The sequence below is a fragment of the Salvelinus fontinalis genome, chromosome 12 (genome assembly GCF_029448725.1).
Source record: "Salvelinus fontinalis isolate EN_2023a chromosome 12, ASM2944872v1, whole genome shotgun sequence".
NCBI lineage: Eukaryota > Metazoa > Chordata > Actinopteri > Salmoniformes > Salmonidae > Salvelinus > Salvelinus fontinalis.
Genome location: NC_074676.1, coordinates 2,968,801 through 2,988,973, shown reverse-complemented (window position 1 = coordinate 2,988,973; position 20,173 = coordinate 2,968,801). Strand labels below are relative to the sequence as shown.

General features: G+C 42.3%; 1 protein-coding gene across 1 annotated transcript; it reads right to left on the bottom strand.

The window, feature by feature from the left end:
* Positions 1–1,271: 1,271 nt before the first annotated feature.
* Positions 1,272–16,231, bottom strand: LOC129866628 (L-lactate dehydrogenase A chain-like). The gene is made up of 8 exons (XM_055939389.1): positions 16,118–16,231; positions 14,123–14,248; positions 8,166–8,283; positions 7,764–7,937; positions 6,800–6,973; positions 6,543–6,660; positions 2,402–2,525; positions 1,272–2,028 (listed from the first exon to the last, which is right to left on the bottom strand). The coding sequence occupies exons 2-8, from the start codon at positions 14,246–14,248 to the stop codon at positions 1,864–1,866; spliced, it is 999 nt and encodes a 332-aa protein (XP_055795364.1). The 5' UTR covers positions 16,118–16,231; the 3' UTR covers positions 1,272–1,863.
* Between the last annotated feature and the right edge of the window lie 3,942 nt (positions 16,232–20,173).

Genomic DNA, 20,173 nt, shown 5'->3' with positions numbered 1-20,173 from the left:
CTGTTTGTTTTACTCCATGTGTAACTCTGTGTTGTTGTATGTGTCAAACTGCTTTGCTTTATCTTGGCCAGGTCGCAATTGTAAATGAGAACTTGTTCTCAACTTGCCTTGCCAACTTGTTTCTTATTGGACAAGCACGGATAGTCCCTCCCTGTTAATCTGTTTGTTGCCCAATGAGCAGAACCCTTATGGTCACTGTCGATCATGTCAGTTTTTCCATAAAAGAATCCCCTCAGCCCTTGTGCAAGGTGTCGCTCTACTACCCGCATCAAAAGGAACATTTTAGGTTTTTAACTGCTTCTTCTTAGCATGTTTTTTATTATTCTTTTCCTGTCCACTTCAAGTTTTCAGCTGTTCTAAGAAAGGTACACTACCGTTCAAAAGTTTGGGCTCACTTAGAAATGTCCTTGATATTGAAAGAAAAGCTACATTTTTGTCCATTAAAATAACATCAAATTGATCAGAAATACAGTGTAGACATTGTTAATGTTGTAAATGACTATTGTAGCTGGAAACGGCTGATTTTGAATGGAATATCAACACAGAGGCCCGTTATCAGCAACCACACCTGTAAAAGGCCAATTGATCATTAGAAAACCCTTTTGCAATTATGTTAGCACAGCTGAAAACTGTTGTGCTGTTTAAAGAAGCAATAAAACTGGCCTTCTTTAGACTGGTTGAGTATCCGGAGCATCAGCATTTGTGGGTTCGATTACAGGCTCAAAATGGCCAGAAACAAAGAACTTTCTTCTGAATCTCGTCAGCCTATAATTGTTCTGAGAAATTAAGGCTATTCTATGAGAGAAATTGCCAAGAAACTGAAGAGCTCGTACATTGCTGTGTACTACTCCCTTCACAGAACAGTGCAAACTGGTTCTAACCAGAATAGAAAGAGGAGTGGGAGGACCCAGTGGACAACTGAGCAAGAGGACAAGTACATTAGAGTGTCTCGTTTGAAAAACAGACACTTCACAAGTCCTCAACTGGCAAATATTACCCGCAAAACACCAGTCTCAATATCAATAGTGGAGAGGCGACTCCGGGATGCTGGCCTTCATGGCAGAGTTCCTCTGTCCAGTGTCTGTGTTCTTTTGCCCATTGTTAATCTTTTATTTTTATTGGCCAGTCTGAGATATGGCCTTTTCTTTGCAACTCTGCCTAGAAGAATCAGTTGAATCAGCTGCAATTCTAACACGTAAACACAAAACTCCCATACAGGCATGATATAGCTCACACGTGCACGGACACACAGAGAGTGACAAAAGAGAGGCTTGTTTCATCCTGGTAGTTTTATTTGGTTGGTGGTGAAGAAAATCGGATCATATGTACATCCAGCTGCCTTGACGAGCACAGTACAGCGCCGTAGTTCCAGCTCAGCTCATAATAACTATATAGGCCTTTACCGCAGTACCATCGCAGCGGAGTTTGGGCCACTGAAGCTTCAGAGACCGATTTTAAGAAATCATCATTAACGGTGGGAAAACTGAGCAGTCAATTTAGGGTGCACAGAACACTGGCGACGAGCAGGATTGTCACCATCAGTTACTTACACGTCAGGTTTCAACCCAAAACACAACATTGGAAAGTGCCATCAGATTAATTTTTTTATGTGAGCGCCCAGACGATTCCAATAAGTTCTCTGTTTATAACGCTTTTTGTTATTGACATACAAACAGCAGGTACAGTGCAATTGGCAGTGTGTTCAAACCAACTGCCTTTCTTCAGACCTGGTCCTAGTCTTACTTTCTGCCTAAAAGGTTTCATTTGTACCATCAATAGTAAGAATATAGGGGAGAACAAGGACGGGTATACAGAAGGTGGGATTGGGGGTTGAGGATGTTACAGACGGGCACACAGGACTCTTTACAAGGTGAGCTCTTTCTGTACGCCCCATAGGGTCTCGGCGCTGTTGTTCAGCTGCTTCTCCTCCTCGGGCTTCAGAGTCATGTGGATGATGTCGGTCAGACCGCTGTTTCCCAGCACGCAGGGCACGCTGAGAAACACCTCCTCCTTCACACCGTACATTCCCTGAGATAGGGAAGGGGGATGGATGGAGGCAAAGAGAGAAACTGGTTAGGGGCCGAACACAGCTGGAGTGTTGGTTTGGGTGGGAGGGGCATGTGTGTACATGAGAGGTAGGCGTGTGTATGTGGGGGGGAGGGGGGGGGGGGGGGGGGGCGTAATAGCATGTGTGCCAACTTAATCCTTACATCTTCAGTCTTAACAAGCATTGGTTACAGTATATGCTTTGGCATATAGATGCATGTCGGTTTGAGACTATAAAAAAAAAAAAAAAAAGAACGACTTTACTCCTAGTCTACAACCACAGACAATGATAGAGGACGCAACATTGCATCTGTCCCATTATGGCAGATGGACTCCCAGCATATGGTCTTCTTACCTTGACCATGGTGGACACAGGGTGGACTTTGTGGAGGTTCTTCAGGATGCTCTCAACCAGGTCAGCGACGGACAGGCCGATAGCCCAGGAGGTGTAACCCTTCAGCTTGATGACCTCGTAGGCACTATATGACATAGAGTGAAACGAGGAGAGGAGTTAAAGGGGAACATCCAAGATACAAACATACACTACATGACCAGAAGTATGTGGACACCTACTCGTCGAACATTTCATTCCAAAATCATGGTAATTAATATGGAGTTGGTCCTCCCTTTGCTGCTATAAAAGCCTCCACTCTTCTAGGAAGGCTTCCACTAGATGTCGGAACATTGCTGCGGGGACTTGCTTCCATTCAGCCACAAGAGCATTAGTGATGTCGAGCACTGATGTTGGGTGATTACGCCTGGCTCACAGTCGGCGTTCCAGTTCATCCCAAAGGTGTTTGATGGGGTTGAGGTCAGGGCTCTCTGCAGGCTAGTCAAGTTCTTCAACACCGATCTCGACAAACCATTGCTGTATGGACCTCACTTTGTGCACGGCGGCCTTCCCCAAACTGTTGCCACAAAGTTGGATGCACAGAATTGTCTAGAATGTCGTTGTATGCTGTAGCATTAACATTTCCCTTCAATGAAATTAAGGGGCCTAGCCCGAACCATGAAAAAAGGCTCCAGACCATTATTCCTCCACCAAGGAAGTGCAGTTGGCACTATGCATTCGGGCAGGTAGCATTCTCCTGGCATCTGCCAAACCCAGATTTGTCTGTTGGACTCAGTTCTTGTCAGACAGTTCTTGTCTTGACTTTGCTTCCAGAGGCAGTTTGGAACTCGGTAGTAAGTGTTTCAACCGGGGACAGAACATTTTTTACGCACTACGAACTTCAGCCCTGGCTGAGCCATGTTGCTCCTAGATGTTTCCACTTCACAATAACAGCACTTACAGTTGATCGTGGCAGCTCTAGCAGGGCAGAAAACTGACTTGTTGGAAAGGTGGCATCCTATGACGGTTCCACATTGAAAGTCACTAAGGCCATTATGCTACCACTGTTTGTCTATGGAGATTGCATGGCTGTGTGCTCGATTTCATACACCTGTCAGCAACAGGTGTGGCTGAAATAGTCGAATCCACTAATTTGAAGAGGAGTCCACATACTTTTGTATATATAGTGTATATTAAACATACAAATACATTTAAACACATCTATATAACCTATATATATATATATATAACATATGTGTAACCTTCATAACACCTTTATACACACACCTTTAACCTACACCTCTAACATAACACCTTTGTACACACCTCTTTAACCTATAAGATAGGTATAACATTCATAAAACATTTAAAACAACCGTCTAATTTTTGGGGAAATATGGGTAGTTTTTCCTGTTGTAAATGCTAAAAAACATTAGTGGAAAATATACACTAAGTATAGCAAACATTAGGAACACTTTCCTAATATTGAGTTGCTGTCACGTTCCTGACCGGTTTTCTGTTATTTTGTATGTGTTTGACGGTCAGGGCGTGAGTTTGGGTGGGTAGTCTATGTTATGTGTTTCTATGTTGGTTAAAGGGTGACCTGATATGGCTCTCAATTAGAGGCAGGTGGTTTTCATTTCCTCTGATTGAGAGCCATATTAAGGTAGGTGTTTTCACACTGTTTTTTTGTGGGTGGTTGTCTCCTGTGTCTGTGTCTATGTACGTTGCGCCACACGGGACTGTTTTCGGTTTGTTTGTTCGGTTTATGTAGTCTGTTCCTGTTTCATGCGTTCTTCGTGTCATGTAAGTTCTTATGTTCAGGTGCGTCTACTTCGTTTGTTGTTTTGTAGTTTGTTAAAGTGTTTTCGTGTTTTTTCGTCTTTACTTTAATAAATCATGTCATATCACGAAGCTGCATTTTGGTTCAATCCCTGCTCCTCCTCTTCGGATGAAGAGTTGTACCAGCCTTCTTTTGCCTTCAAAACAGCCTGAATTGGTCGGGGCATGGACTCTACAAGGTGTCAAAAGCATTTTACACAGGGATGCTGGCCCATACTTATTCATGTCACTGAGGGAGAGAGGTTAATGTATAACGTTTCCATTATGTCAGGATATGTTTTTGTTCGCCATCAGGGATCCTATTGGACGGAGCCTCTGGGAGGAGAAGAGACACAGTCTGGTATCAGTCACCATGACAGCCGTGAGTTGGGGAGGAGTGAGGACTTTGGTGCAGAGGTCAGGTCAGATGAAGTGAGGAAGAACAGATATCACTAAGGTTCTGTCAAGCAACAGAGATACATTGGCTGTTCAGATGTGTAGGAGGAGACTCAGCATAGGAGAAAGGGTTAAATATCAGTGCTTCGGCCTCCCGGGTGGCGCAGTGGTCTAAGGCACTGCATCGCAGTGCTAGCTGTGCCACCAGAGATTCTGGGTTCGAGCCCAGGCTCTGTCGCAGCTGGCCGCGACCAGGAGGCCCATCATGCCGATTGATTTCGAATAACAGACTGGAACAGACAGCTTCAAAAGGAGGGTGGTCCTTGGAATCATTGTTCTTCCTCTGTCAACCATGGTTACCTGCAAGGAAACATGTGCTGTCATCATTGCCTTGCACAAAAAGTGCTTCACAGGCAAGGATATTGCTGCTAGTAAGATTGCACCAAAATCAACCATTTATCAGATCATCAAGAACTTCAAGGAGAGCGGTTCAATTGTTGTGAAGAAGGCTTCAGGGCGCCCAAGAAAGTCCAGCAAGCGCCAGGACCGTCCTCTAAAGTTGATTCAGCTGCGGGATCGGGGCACCACCAGTACAGAGCCTACTCAGGAATGGCAGCAGACAGGTGTGAGTGCATCTGCATGCACAGTGAGGCAAAGACTTTTGGAGGATGGCCTGGTGTCAAGAAGGGCAGCAAAGAAACCAATTCTCTCCAGGAAAAACATCAGGGACAGACTGATATTCTGCAAAAGGTAGAGCGATTGGACTGCTGAGGACTGGGGTAAAGTCATTTTCTCTGATGAATTCCCTTTCCGATTGTTTGGTAAAAAAGCTTGTCCGGAGAAGAAAAGGTGAGCGCTACCATCAGTCCTGTGTCATGCCAACAGTAAAGCATCCTGAGACCATTCATGTGTGGGGTTGCTTCTCAGCCAAGGGAGTGGGCTCACTCACAATTTCACTCACAACACAGCCATGAATAAAGAATGGTACCAACACATCCTCCGAGAGCAACTTCTCCCAACCATCCAGGAACAGTTTGGTGACGAACAATGCCTTTTCCAGCATGATGGAGCACCTTGCCATAAGGCAAAAGTGATAACTAAGTGGCTCAGGGAACAAAACATCGATATTTTGGGTCCATGGCCAGGAAACTCCCCAGACCTTAATCCCATTGAGAACTTGTGGTCAATCCTCAAGAAAGTCCAAGCATTGATTATGCAAGAATGGGCTGCTTTCAGTCAGGATGTGGCCCAGAAGTTAATTGACAGCATGCCAGGTCGGATTGCAGAGGTCTTGAAAAAGAAGGGTCAACACTGCAAATATTTACTCTTTGCATCAACTTCATGTAATTGTCAATACAAGCCTTTAACACTTATGAAATGCTTGTAATTATACTTCAGTATTCCATAGTAACATCTGACAAAAATATCTAAAGATACTGAAGCAGCAAACTTTGTGAAAATTAATATTTGTGTCATTCTCAAAACATTTGGCCACGACTGTGTATTCATGTGCTGCAGTGGTCTCTGAGCTCTGCTTTACCCAACCATTAGGGCTCCCGAGTGGTGCAGCGGTCTAAGGCACTGCATCTCGGTGTAAGAGGTGACTATGGTCTCTGGTTCGAATCCAGGCTGAATCACATCTGACCGTGATTGGGAGTCCCATAGGGCGGCGCACAATTGGCCCGGGGTAGACCGTCATTGTAATTAAGAATTTCTTCTTACCTGGTAAAATATTTGTTTTAAATTAGAACCATTGTGTTCATTAGGCATGAAACGGAAGAAAACGAGCCGAAAAGAAGTGAGTACTAAATGAATGGAGTACTATCTGAACTAAGTAACACGTTTCCCATTGCAAACATTTTTTAAAGTGTGAGCCCTGATTAACATGACCCTAGATAAATAAAGATAAAGTTGAACATATAGCGATATGTGTGTTTATAAGACTCACCCGTCGACCACCATCTTGTGGATGTGCTTCCAGTCCTCCTTGTCTGCGTCTGTGCCCATGTCTGGGTTCAGGCCCTTCAGGGAAACACCGGCAACATTCACACCGCTCCATACAGGCACTGGGAGAAGGAGAAGAGACAGGCATCCAGTCAGTCTGTCATAGACACAGGACCAATGTACGTGAAGGTCTTTCACAATATTGTAATCAGACAGACAGGTTCCAGGTGTGGAGTGTATTTGAAGCCATATTCTACATACCGCTGGAGTCTCCGTGCTCTCCAATGATCCAGCCGTGACAGCTGGATGGGTGAAGGTGTAGCTTCTCGCCCATCAGGTGACGGAAACGACCAGAGTCCAGGTTGGTGCCGGAACCGATAACGCGGTGACGGGGGAAACCACTCAGCTTCCAAGCCACGTAGGTTAGGATGTCAACTGAGATGGGGGAAGAAGGGGGGTGACAAATATTAGCACAATCTGAGTTAACAAAACAAAACAAACCCTAACCTTTACCCTATCCTTAACCATACCACTAACATTATGCCTAACTTTAAATTATATTTTTTCTTTGTAGAAAAGTTCACTGTATAGCCTATATTGACTTTGCAGACTGGTCATACAGTGGGGACCGAAAGAGAGGGGTGAAGGGGTGACACATTTTATAGGAGTTGTCAGCAATAGGACCGTGGAGTTGTTAATGTAACCTGCCCCTGATCATGGAAAGCTACAGGATGAGCAGGCTTTTGTTCCAGCCCAGGACTAACATGATTCAAACCTATGAATGACTTATCATAATGCTAGAGGAATGATCTAGACGATGTTGAACCGAATTACCTTCACTTCCACTTTTCTATGTATTGTACTCTCCATACTCTCCATCTGTCTACCTTCCTTCTCTGTGTCTCTCTGTCTCTCTCTCTCTCTCTGTGTCTCTCTCTCTCTCTGTGTCTCTCTCTGTCTCTCTCTCTCTCTCTGTGTCTCTGTGTCTCTGTGTCTCTCTCTCTCTGTGTCTCTCTCTCTCTGTGTCTCTCTCTCTCTCTCTGTGTCTCTGTGTCTCTCTCTCTCTGTGTCTCTCTCTCTCTCTGTCACTGTCTCTGTCTCTCTGTCTCTGTGTCTCTCTGTGTCTCTCTCTCTCTCATCTCTCATCTCTCTCTCTCTCTCATCTCTCATATCTCTCTCATCTCTCTCTCTCATCTCTCTCTCTCATCCTTCTCTTCTCTCGTACCAGGATTGGAGACGACCAGCAGGATGGCGTTGGGGCTGTACTTGACGATCTGGGGAATAATGAATTTGAAGATGTCGACGTTGCGCTTCACCAGGTTCAGACGGCTCTCACCCTCTTGCTGACGAGCACCGGCTGTGACCACCACCACCTTAGAGTGGGCAGTCGTACTGTAGTCTTGAGTGAGATATAAGATGCACGTTAAACACACACAAATGCAACCTAGTTTTTCCGAAGCACCCCCGCAACAAATGTGTATGTGTGTGTGTGTTTGTATGTGTGTGCCTTTGTGTGTCTGCTCAACTTGTGCATGCATGTGTATGTTTGTGTGTGTGTGTGCACAACTCGTTTGTGCGTATGTGTGTTTCAGAGTGTGTGTGCATAAGTGTATGACTCTTCACTCACCCTTGTCACCCACGATCTTGTGAGTCTTGCAGAAGAGGCTGCCATGCTGCAGGTCCATGACCTCACCCTTCAGTTTATCTTCCATCACGTCAATCAGGCACAGCTCATCGCACAGGTCCTGGTCAACACAAGCAAACAAGGAATATTATGGTTCAGGAATATACTCCATGTAGAAAAGTATATGGCTATACTGTACATAAGGGGCTGGTTTCCTGGGCACAAATTAGGGCAAAATCTTGGCATAAATCTTGGCATTTCACAGTTGAAACGGCTTTTTAGTCCCGGACGATGCATTATTTGTGTCCAGGGAAACTGTCACTGCTCCATTTTACTAAGACATTTAATGGTGGAATGATCATTATTTAGTAGTACACTTTGTAGTGTTTAACAATATAACCTATATAAAAAGTAGTTTATGTCTAAAATGCATTTTCGCTGTGTTTTATTTTGACAACTGACCAGGCCCATCTCACACTTAGAGGCCTAAAACCACTTCCCTCCAGTCCATTGTCTTATTGACACCAGTCTCATGCCAAATAGGCCTATTGAACAACTGGATAAAACAAACTTCTACTGATTGGTTATAACACAAGCCCTGGAAAAAACACAGTGGCAGCCCACCAGTTACCTCCGGCTCACTCCACTCAGATCACCTCGGCAGATTTGACATGCACAGCTCTCAGCAGAGGTCTATTTCCTGTAAGCCTTTGTTTCCTCACTGGCTTAGTTTGCATCCCTAATGGCACTCTATTCCCTATATAGTGTACTACTGTTGACCAGGGCCCACAGGGTGTATGACAATACATTGAGTGTACAAAATATTAGGAACACACTCCGAATATCAAGTTGCACCCTCTTTTTCCCACAGAACAGCCTTAATTCGTCGGAGCATGGACTCAACAAGGTGACGATGTTGAATCCAATGCTTCCCACAGTTGTGTCAAGTTGGCTGGATGTGTGGTGGATCATTCTTGATACACATGGGAAAAACTGTTGAGCATGAAAAACCCAGCAGCATTGCAGTTCTTGACACACTCAAACCGGTGTGCCTAGCACCTACTACCATAACCCGTTCAAAGGCACTTAAATCTTTTATCTTGCCCATTCACCATCTGAGTCATTCTTTAACCTGTCTCTTCCCCTTCATCTATACTGATTGAAGTGGATTTAACAAGTGACACCAATAAGAGATCATAGCTTTTACCTGGATTCATCTGGTCAATCTACAGTCTGTCATGGAAAGAGTAGTTGTTCCTAATGTTTTGGGACACAACCTATGCCAGTGAGGAAACAAAAAATGGCCCATAGGGTTCTGGTCAAAGGTAGTACAATAGGGAATAGGTGTCATTTGGGACGCAATAGTCAGGAGCCTTGTTTATAACTTTATAGGTCTTTTAAAAAAAAAATGTTTACCCCCTTTTTCTCCCCAATTTCGTGATATCCAAAAGGAAGTTACAGTCTTGTCCCATCGCTACAACTCCCGTACGAAGGTCGAAGGTCGAGAGCGGTGCGTCCTCCGAAACATGACCCTGCCAAGCCGCACTGCTTCTTGACACAATGCTCGCTTAACCCGGAAGCCAGACGCACCAATGTGTCGGAGGAAAGTAGATATGGACAAGGATATCTCTACAGAATTAAGACGTTGGTCTTCATTAAAAACCAACCCACTGGGCAGAGACGTCAGTTCAATGTCTAGTTTTGATTTACAAAAATATAAATATAAAGTGTTGGTCCCATGTTTCATGAGTGAAATAAAAGATCCCAGAAATGTTTGATACGTACAAAAGGCTTATTTCTCTAAAAGACAATTGCACACATTTCTTTACATTCCTGTTAGTAAGCATTTCTCATTTGCCAAGATAATCCATCCACCTGACAGGTGTGGCACATCAAGAAGCTAATTAAACAGCATGATCATTACACAGGTGCACCTTGTGCTGGGGACAATAAAAGGTTACTCTAAAATGTGCAGTTTTGTCACACGCCAGAGATGTCTCAAGTTTTGAAGGAGCATGCAATTGGCATGGTGACCGCAGGAATGTCCACCAAAGCTGTTGCCAGATAAGTGAATGTTAATTTCTCTACCATAAGCTGCCTTCAGGGTCATTTTAGAGAATCTGACAGTACGTCCAACCAGCCTCAAAACTGCAGACCATGTGTAGCGACGCCAGCCGAGCACCTCCACATCCGGCTTCTTCACCTGCGGGATCGTCTGAGACAAGCCACCCAGCTGATGAAACTGTGGGTTTGCACAACCGAAGATTGTCCTCACCAGGGTCTTGACCTGCCTGCAGTTCGGCATCGTAACCGACTTCAGTGGGCAAATGCTCACCTTCGATGGCCATTGGCACGCTGGAGAAGTGTGCTCTTCACAGATTAATCCCGGTTTCAACTGAACCGGGCCGATGGCAAATGTGTGAGCGAGCGGTTTGCTGATGTCAAAGTTGTGAACAGAGTGCCCCATGGTGGCAGTGGGGTTATGGTATGGCCAGGTAAAAGCTAAAGACAATAAACACAATTGCATTTTATTGATGGCAATATGAATGCTCAGCGATAGCGTGGCGAGATCCTGAGGCCCATTGTCGTGCCGTTCATCCGCCGCCATCTCCTCATCTTTCAGCATGATAATGCACGGCCCCATGTCTCAAAGATCTGTACACAATTCCTTGAAGCTGGAAATGTACCAGTTCTCCCATGGCCTGCATACTCGCCAGACATGTCACCCATTGAGCATGTTTGGGATGCTCTGGATCGACATGTACGACAGCGTGTTCCCGCCAATATCCAGCAACTTTGTACAGCAATTGAGGAGGAGTGGGACAACATTCCACAGGCCACAATCAACAGCCTGATCAACTCTGAAGGAGATGTGTCACGTTGTATGAGGCAAATGGTGTTCACACCAGATACTGGTTTTCTGGTCCATTCACCTACCATTTTTTAAGATGCATATCTGTACTCCCAGTCATGTGAAATCCATAGATTAGGGCCTAATGAATTTATTTCAATTAACTGAGTTCCTTATATGAACTGTCACGCAGTAAAATCTTTGAAATTGTTGCATGTTACATTTATATTTTTCGTTCAGTGTACATTTGCTTGAGTTGTCAACTAACGTGAATTGAACATGAAATCAACAACAAACGTCACCACGTCATTGGATTTATGGTAGGTTCAAATGACACGGTGACCAAAAAAGACGTGACGCCCTTATGTGGATTACTTTTGCAAATCCAATCAGTATCCCCTGTCGATTCAATGCCATCACATAGATTTTTTGGGGTCGAAATGACATGGAAACAACTTTGATTCAACCAGTTTTTGCCCTGTGGGAAGTGCCTACTGGCACTGTGGTCGGATGCACAGTCCAATTGAAATTAGATAACGCACATAGAAATGAAGAGGCCTATTTATAAAAAGATATTGTCCCGAATGGGAAAAAAGGGTTCCCCCATTCCATGTCCAATGACAGCGCAAAATCGAATATTTGAAAACATTGTACAGAAAGGCCAAGGACTGCAATAGCAGGAGTGGGAACGGGAGTGCCCGATAGCCATTTTAGTCAGCGCTGGACGCGGTATTGGGTGACCATCCCAACACCCGTCCGTTGTTCATTCTGGACAGTGCTGTGGCAATATTGAGGGAAAGCTGCTGAGCGCTTTATCAACTTTTTTGGTAATGTAAATAGTCTAATTCAGTTGCTATATCAGATATGAAAAGAATAAAGCGGTACAATGCCTTTAGATAGTACCTCTTAGATAGTACCTCTTAGATAGTACCTCTTAGATAGTACCTCTTTACTTTTTTCAAATTTTGTTGTGTTACAGCCTGAATTTGAAATGGATTAAATTAACATTTTTGCTTACTGGCCTAACCACAATACCCCATAATGTCAAATTGTTTTGACAAATAATTATCAAATGTCTTGAGTCAATAAGTATTCAATCCCTTTGTTATGGCAAGCCTAAATAAGTTCAGGAGAAAAATGTGCTTAACAAGTCACATAATAAGACTCACTCTGTGTGCAATTATAGTGTTTAACATGATTTTTTAATTACTACCTCGTCTCTGTACGCCACACATACAATTATCTGTAAGGTCCCTCAGTCGAGCAGTTAATTTCAAACACAGATTCAACCACAAAGACCATGGAGGTTTTCGGGCACCTTTTGGTAGATAGGTAAAAAAAAAATGCCATTGAATATGTGAAAAAAAGGACGCCTGTACAAAATAAAAAATATTCCAAAACATGCATTCTGTTTGCAACAAGGCACTAAAGTAATACTGCAATAATGGCTTATGTTAAGCTTTTAAAAAAGTACAAAGTATTTGTAAGGTGTTAAGCCTGTTTTAAAATATGCTTAAAATGATTAAAATACAAAAAACAATTGTGATTGTTTTAAATTGTGTTTAGGAAATAAAGGTAGACATGGTTTAAAAAAAGTAGTGGTAATATTTCATTCAGCACAGAAATGTGTATGCAGCTTAACTTACTCTATTTACCCCATACCCGGAGTAGGTTGTGCCAAAAGACCATTATGTTTTCAAAACTGTAATGTTTACATGAATACTGATTTATTTCTAGGGATACACAACATCCTAAAATATATGTATATATATATATGTTTGAAATAATAATATATTCCCTTGACGGAGTGATGCTGAATGTAAAAAAAGGTCTCTACTTACCACCCTCTCCCCTAAATTGTAGAATATGTCCACACTGATACGTAAAGACACATTGCTTTCTGTAAGCATGGCTACGTTTAGTTTGACACTTTAATCCTTAATAAAGTCATAGAATTTGCTTTTCATGCATTATTCTTTGCACTTTTTATCTATTCCCACTTTTATAATTTTTTTAACGATGAGAGTGTAAAATGATTGACTATAAAAGTGTGCTGTTTTCTGTCGATTTATACAGCTTGTGTCATAATGGGAGGTCCAAGGCAGGTCACATTCATTTGCATACAGGGAGAGACCAGGGATTTTGGTCACAATACGGATGCAGTGGGCAGATAAGAGACCATTTTAATACCATGTGTAGACGCAACAAATCTCGATCAGATAGTGATCGGATCATCTTGAGCGGATGACGACAACTACATCCCACTGGGCACAGTCCAATCAATGTCTATTCCACGTCGGTTCAACGCTAGTTTTTATGTTGATTCAACCACTGTGTGCCCAGTGGGATGATCATGCAAGGTGTATCGAGGGCTAGAGTATAAAACGACTCTCAATGTTTCTGACACTCCCTGAAGTAGAGAGAACTGGAATCCATCAAACATTTACAGAATGTACTTCACTTATCAGCTTCACTTCATTTACCCTGTTTCCTCTGGCTGGTGGTGTATCAGACAAAGCCAGACTGAATTACAGAGGGGTTGGGTTTTAGACCAGTGATCTTGGAGCCCTTGAACAGATTCCTGTGTTATTTTCTCTAATCTTCTCTCTTACCAGTTAGAACAATGGAGGTAATGGCCTGGGTCATGTTCATTAGGGCACGCAACAGATTTAGTTTTTGGAAAAACAATGTCATATTGGACACGTACATGCAGTCCCTCTCTGTTTAAGTACGTATTATTCTGTTTGGTGCCAAATGAACACGACCTTGGACATTGTGTCCTAGTCATGTCTGTCTAACTTCTTATGTTCATAAATGTTCATGCACTTACCTAAACACCCCTTACCTCTGTCCTCTATCTCCCTCATTCCCACTACCTATTACCCCCCCTGCAGCCGCCGCCACAATTCACACTGTAACACCTAACACCCCTTTCACTCTGGCTAAAAGTCTTCCACCCTTTCCTTCCACCACTCCCCTAATCTCTTATTCTGCAATTACTGCATCCAAAATACCACAGTCGTCAACAGTTACTGCACTTTTACTGCAGTTTAAAAACGGCAATCGTCTTTTGTAAGGTTCGTCCCCCCACCCCCTCCATCGGTCTCACCTTGAGCAGGACGCTGACTGCGGAGGCCATGCCAACCATGCCGACGCCAACAACGGTCACCTTGCTCCGGGAGCCAACAGGCTCACCAGCCAACACATGGGTGATCAGCTTCTCCTTGGTTGTCATCTGAAAGACAGACAGACCCAGAGAAACCCATAGAAAGACAGAGAGACAAAGACAAAAGGGGACAGAGAGAGACGGGGTCAGAGACATACTGTATCCTGATGCCATTTGTTTTGCCTAGTACATCATCGCAGAGAGCAAGAATGAATAGAAGGTCAAAGAGTCAACTCTCAAAACAATGAATTAATTGGTATATATCATTCACCTCTCCACCATGCTAGCTGATGTGTGGTAAGGATTCTGGCATCCACACATTGTTAGTGGATGAGGTGTTTCCCCCTTATTTTGTAAAGCACTTTCAGTACCTTAGTTGGTAGAAAGGTGCTATATACTGTAAATCCAATCAATTATGATTATTATTTATGATTTGTCCAGTGTTTCTGTCAGCTCAGAGGCAGCTATGAAGTGAATATTAAATTACAGTTTTTAAATGAAAGCATGAGCTTTATTATCTTGTCTATATGGAGTTACCATCCCCATTCCCCACATTTTTTAGTAACATGGCATTTGAACTAAACTACTTTCCTTTTATCATATTCAAATCATATAAAAATGTATTGGTTGCCAACAGCTAGTTAGTTATATCGTCCCACTCTGCAGCCCAGCATAAAATCTTTATCTCCTATTTGACCGACAGCAACACTGGGTCTCCATATCAATGCCTATCTCTCTCCCGCACCCTTCTGCTCCTGCCTCCGGTTGCCCTGCCTGACTGACCACAAACTATTACGGGGTGGCAATGGGGTCATGACATGGGCGCTATTTATACTTCCTGGTTCGGGGAGAACGATAGTGAAGGGCCTGTTGAGAATATGACATTAAATTGATGACACGGCTACAACAGCATTCAAGCTATTTTAGGCTCCAAATTTCCACCCTGTTAGGATCTTGTATTCATTATTGGTTGTTCCACCACGTTTTTTTGCTTAATACCCTCTTGTGCTTCAATTCCATCCTGTTAGGTCAGTATTTAAAAATAACAAATGAACAATACCATCAAATGTTATGTATATTTTTGTGGTAACCTGCAGAGATAGAAGGGGTCAACTAAACATTCTGTTGATATTGAATCTTATTTGGAAAAATAGGGTGCAAATAAAGCGCTGGTTCTGAAAAGAATACACATTTTACTCATTAATCTTTGTTTTGTAATTATTTGAAGAAAACAAATGAATGTGATAGAATAAAGGACAATCTAAATCTAGATACATACATGTGTTACCATTTTCAGATATATGTATATGTTCCTAACATAATGGAAATATATCATGGTCCATGTGTGAACAATCTGCCTATAATTATTTAAGGGATAATCAACGAGAGGCTATGCGTTCTCTGGAGAGTACTGAACGATGTGGAAGGTGTGCTCCACGACGCTCTAGCGAAGTGGAACTAACCTTCCACGGAGTTGCATTATTCTCCAGAGAACGCCATAACCTCTCGTTGATTATCCCTTAAAGATTTGCTAGTTTAGCTAACCAAACCATCAGTCTTAGCTTTCTATTATGAGAATCTAATTCAACAATGCCAATGAAGTTTTCAATTCAACTTTTGCTTTCAAAAGCAGCTGAATAGAACATGTAAGAATGAACTTTAGCCATTGAATTCTACCATGCTGATATAGCGTGCATTATAGGGAAATAGAATGCCCTTCAAGCCAATCAGAAACAAGTATTCAACAATGCCTGGTATAATAAGCAATAAGCCCCAAGGGAGGTGCTATATGGCCAATATACCACAGCTAAGGACTGCCTGAGCTTGACCACTAAAAGTGCTAGAATACCCCCCAAAAATGAAATAGGTACTTTCCTCCCCAAATATTATGTAGGAATGACCCTTCCCATTACTTGATCACAAAATCTGATGTCTCACCTTGAAGGTTTAGTGAAAGTGATGTAGAAACAACACTGAGAAGCGAATTGGAATGTCTTCGGCTGGCCTCTTCTTCCCTGGCTGGATGCAGCTTTTCTGCAGCAATGGAGCACATGGGGGAGGTTCACGGTATTTAAATAGCTTCGGGGTGCCCGGTAGACATTGCGTGATTACATATGAATCATACCAGACCTGTCAGTGTTAAATGTCACGTCCATGCAGAGCAAATGTAATTGCTGTGCTCTTGGATGCGGTAGTGCGCGCCACGCTCGGTTAATGAGTCTCTGCAAAGACTATTCTGTGGTATTGACCAAGTGCATCATCAGAGGAATCCCTCCAGTAGCCCTACTTTACTCTTGAACGGTAGCCTTTTTATATAGTGTGAGGATGTCATTTTTGGGTCCATCTTGGGTTCTATTTCATCACACTGAAACCCAGTCACATCACATAAACAGAAAAATGGCACCAAACAAGAGATCCCAGGATGCCTCATACACATCATGTAGGCTGCACATCTTGTGTGATCCCTATTGTCTTTAATGCATTGTGCTCCAGTTTTGTAACCGGGGCTGCTGTAAACATCTAACACTATAACATGATCAGGGTTGGGGTGTACCCGATTACATGTAATCACATGTAATCAGTTACATGTAATTGAATTACACTAAAACTTGAACTGTAATCAGAGGCGTCATTGCCCATAGGGGGCACGTGCCCACTCAGATTTGTCCAGTTCAATGTATTTACTTTTAAATCTTGTTGCTGTTTCTCTGTAGTAATAATAGCCACCTAGAAAAATTAATGAAGTTGGTTTTAGCTAGCCCAGATTGAGAGATTGGGAACCAATCTCATTTCAAGATATCAATCAAGTTAGTGTAGCTAGCTTGTCTGACTGGCATGCCTGCTGGCAAGTTTGGTAGACTTTAGTAATGCAAACAATAACTAAATGTATTGAATAAGATACAAATAGTTCAAGAGGATACAAACAGCTCAAGAGGTATGCTTACATACGCAGGAAAATTGACAATTTTTTTTTACATACAATTAAGCATAATGAATATGGCTCTAGATTGCAGGAAAAAAACTGTTTCAGGTGTTTAAAAAATGCAAAAGTCTCTAACTGGCAGCCATGTAATCAGTTATGGTACCAGCAAAAATATTGTAATCAGATTACAGATCTTGCAATACTTTAAAATTCCGAAAGGATGTTTGCAACAAAAAAAACAACATTATGATGCATTTCTGTTTTCTCAATGACATTCAATTCAGTATGGAAAAAAGGCCCAAGTTTAAGTTTGCTCCACCTGAGTGAGTCTGACCACAAGTCAGAGAGCACTATGATGACACGTAAAATGCGTTTGATGGATCGTTTTTGTATTCTTCTACATCCTCTTACGCAGAAAGTAATAAGAGTACGTTACTGAGTTTGGGTAATCCAAAGGTTAGGTTACTGATTCAAATTTAGGGCAGGTAGCTAGTAATTGTAAACGATTACATTTAGAAAGCCTAGTCTACAACCCACTGCCCCACGTGATAAAATGGATAGAAAAGAGCAAGAGCCGTTGCAGAATCCCAATAGTTATAACAACACTATACATGGAATGTGTTGTACTTCCTTCTCTCATGATAATGTTTGTATGGGGGCTAATGACATGAGAGGTTTAGGATAACTGATTGTGTGGGGGACAGCTCATCTGCCACCTGTGATTCATAGCCTGCATCCCCCTTAAAGGGATGTGACTGAGTATAATCTAACTCAATGTCTCCCCCTTGTGACTTTTGCTTAGAAATGCAGTTGTCATCATTGAGTATGGGCACATGCACACAATAATATGATTATTGTGAATTGTCAGATGAATATAATAGTTTGATTTAAACGTTTACATGATTTGCACAAATAATGATTTCTATTATTCCTATTTAGGACACATCTGAAATCAGGTTACCTGATGATGGGACTGATAAATGCAGAAAAATCGGCAATCAAAATGAACATTCTGCCACAGCGACCATGTTATTTTTGGGAAGCCTTTTCGATAAAGTTTGTGTGTTAACATTATTTCTAAGATGCATTCTCTCAGGTTTTTCCCGAACTCACTTCACTCGCGTAAAAGAGGGAAGCTCGTGTTGCTGGTGCTAGCACATGCACAGAAATACACAGCTGGAAATGTTTACATGTCCTAGTAATTCGAAAGATTACCCAGAAAACCTGGCAGTGGTGGAAAAGCACCCAATTGTCATACTTGAGTAAAATTAAAGCTACGTAAATAGAAAATGACTCAAGTAAAAGTGAAATTCACCCAGTAAAATACTACTTGAGTAAAAGTCTAAAAGTACACTCTAAACTAAAAGTTACCTGGAGTATCCTTTAGAGGTTCTTCAAATTTAAACTGTGGGGGAACCCCTATAAGTTTTTCGAAGAACCATAACATTAGCTAGCTAGCTTATATACAAGCAAACCTGATATGTTTGATGCATGTTGCTAGCTTGCTTTCAATATTATTTCAACTCAAACTGGCTAGCTACTGTAAGATCCCTGCTAAATAATCAAGTCAACTAGCTATCTAGCAGTTTAGGGCTTTAGCTAACCTCCAAAAAGATGCCAACAAGCAACAACATTATTGTGTATTTTCTAGGGCAAAAATAACGATCATCAGATAAGGATGCAGTGGCCAGACACCAGTCCCGTTTCAGAGTAACGGAGGACATAACCACCATTTATAATGTAACCAGAGCTGTTTGTGTCTTGTATGTTGTAAGGAGGTGCTCCCCATCCATGGACTATCAATGGACTACTCTTGGGCCAGGGTGAGTAATGCCAATCAGTGTCATGCTGCTACATGTCCCTTGTGAATTAGCTGTGAATCATAATCTCTGGTTGGCTATGTTCAACCGTGTCTTTTATGTTGGCTTCCATGACTGTATGGTCACAGTCTTTCTCTCTCTCCCTCACTCTCGTTCTCTGTGATTGGAGCTGGGTTAGATCTGTAAGTCAGGCTCCTTCATGACCAGTATCTGTGATGAGAGGAGCCTGGAGCTGATGTACTGGCACTGGCAAACACCTCAAAAGGGACAAAAAGTGATTACTAATAAGATAGGACATCACAAGTGTTTAGTAATATCAGACCCAGAATCCCCTTTATTCGCCAAATACATTTGCATGTACAGGAACTTGACTCAATAAACAGAATTTACAGGCAGACAAACTGAATTTACAGACAAGGTAACACCACCGCATGTGTCACGAATACATGTGTCACTCATGTCTACCTCGATTTTCAACAGATGGAAGACAGGAGAGAGGATTTGGTCACGGAGTCCTCTGACTGAAAGACAGGTTGATACTGATGTCTGAATTGGGAAAGACCTCATACTCAGCATTCAAATTAGACAATTAGCCATTTGTACACACTGTATATAGACTTTCTTTTTTTCTATTGTGTTATTGACTGTACGCTTGTTTATTCCATGTGTAACTCTGTGTTGTTGTTTGTGTCGCACTGCTTTGCTTTATCTTGGCCAGGTCGCAGTTGTATATGAGAACTTGTTCTCAACTAGCTTACCTGGTTAAATAAAGGTGTAATCAAAAAGAAAGAAATAAAAAACCAAGACACATCTACTCCTTTTTATTGACTTTTTTGATCCGCCAGATTTCAGTAGCAGAGAGGTAGACGAAGCTGTTAAGGATTGAACTTTTTCTCTAAGTGGTTGCAAGGTGAAATTATTAGCTGATTTGGGTAAAAAGTTGTATGATTTCACGTAGCCACTGTCTTCTCTCTCCTCATAATTTTGGCCCTCAGTGTCGGTGAGTATCCTAGCAACGGTTCCATTTTGGAATCTCAATAATGACACAGAGAGCTGTTTTTAGAAGAGAGCAGGCGAGGGGTTACTTAAATTGCTCGCTTCCTAGAGAATAGTAGACCCGATTTTAAAAAACGTTTCGGATTTGACAAGCCGAGAAGTAGGGGAAGATGAAAACATATTTTTGTCTAACTTGTTAGTGGTCAAAACGGTAGTGAGTTGGAAAGTAATGAATTTACTTGCTTCTGAAATTAT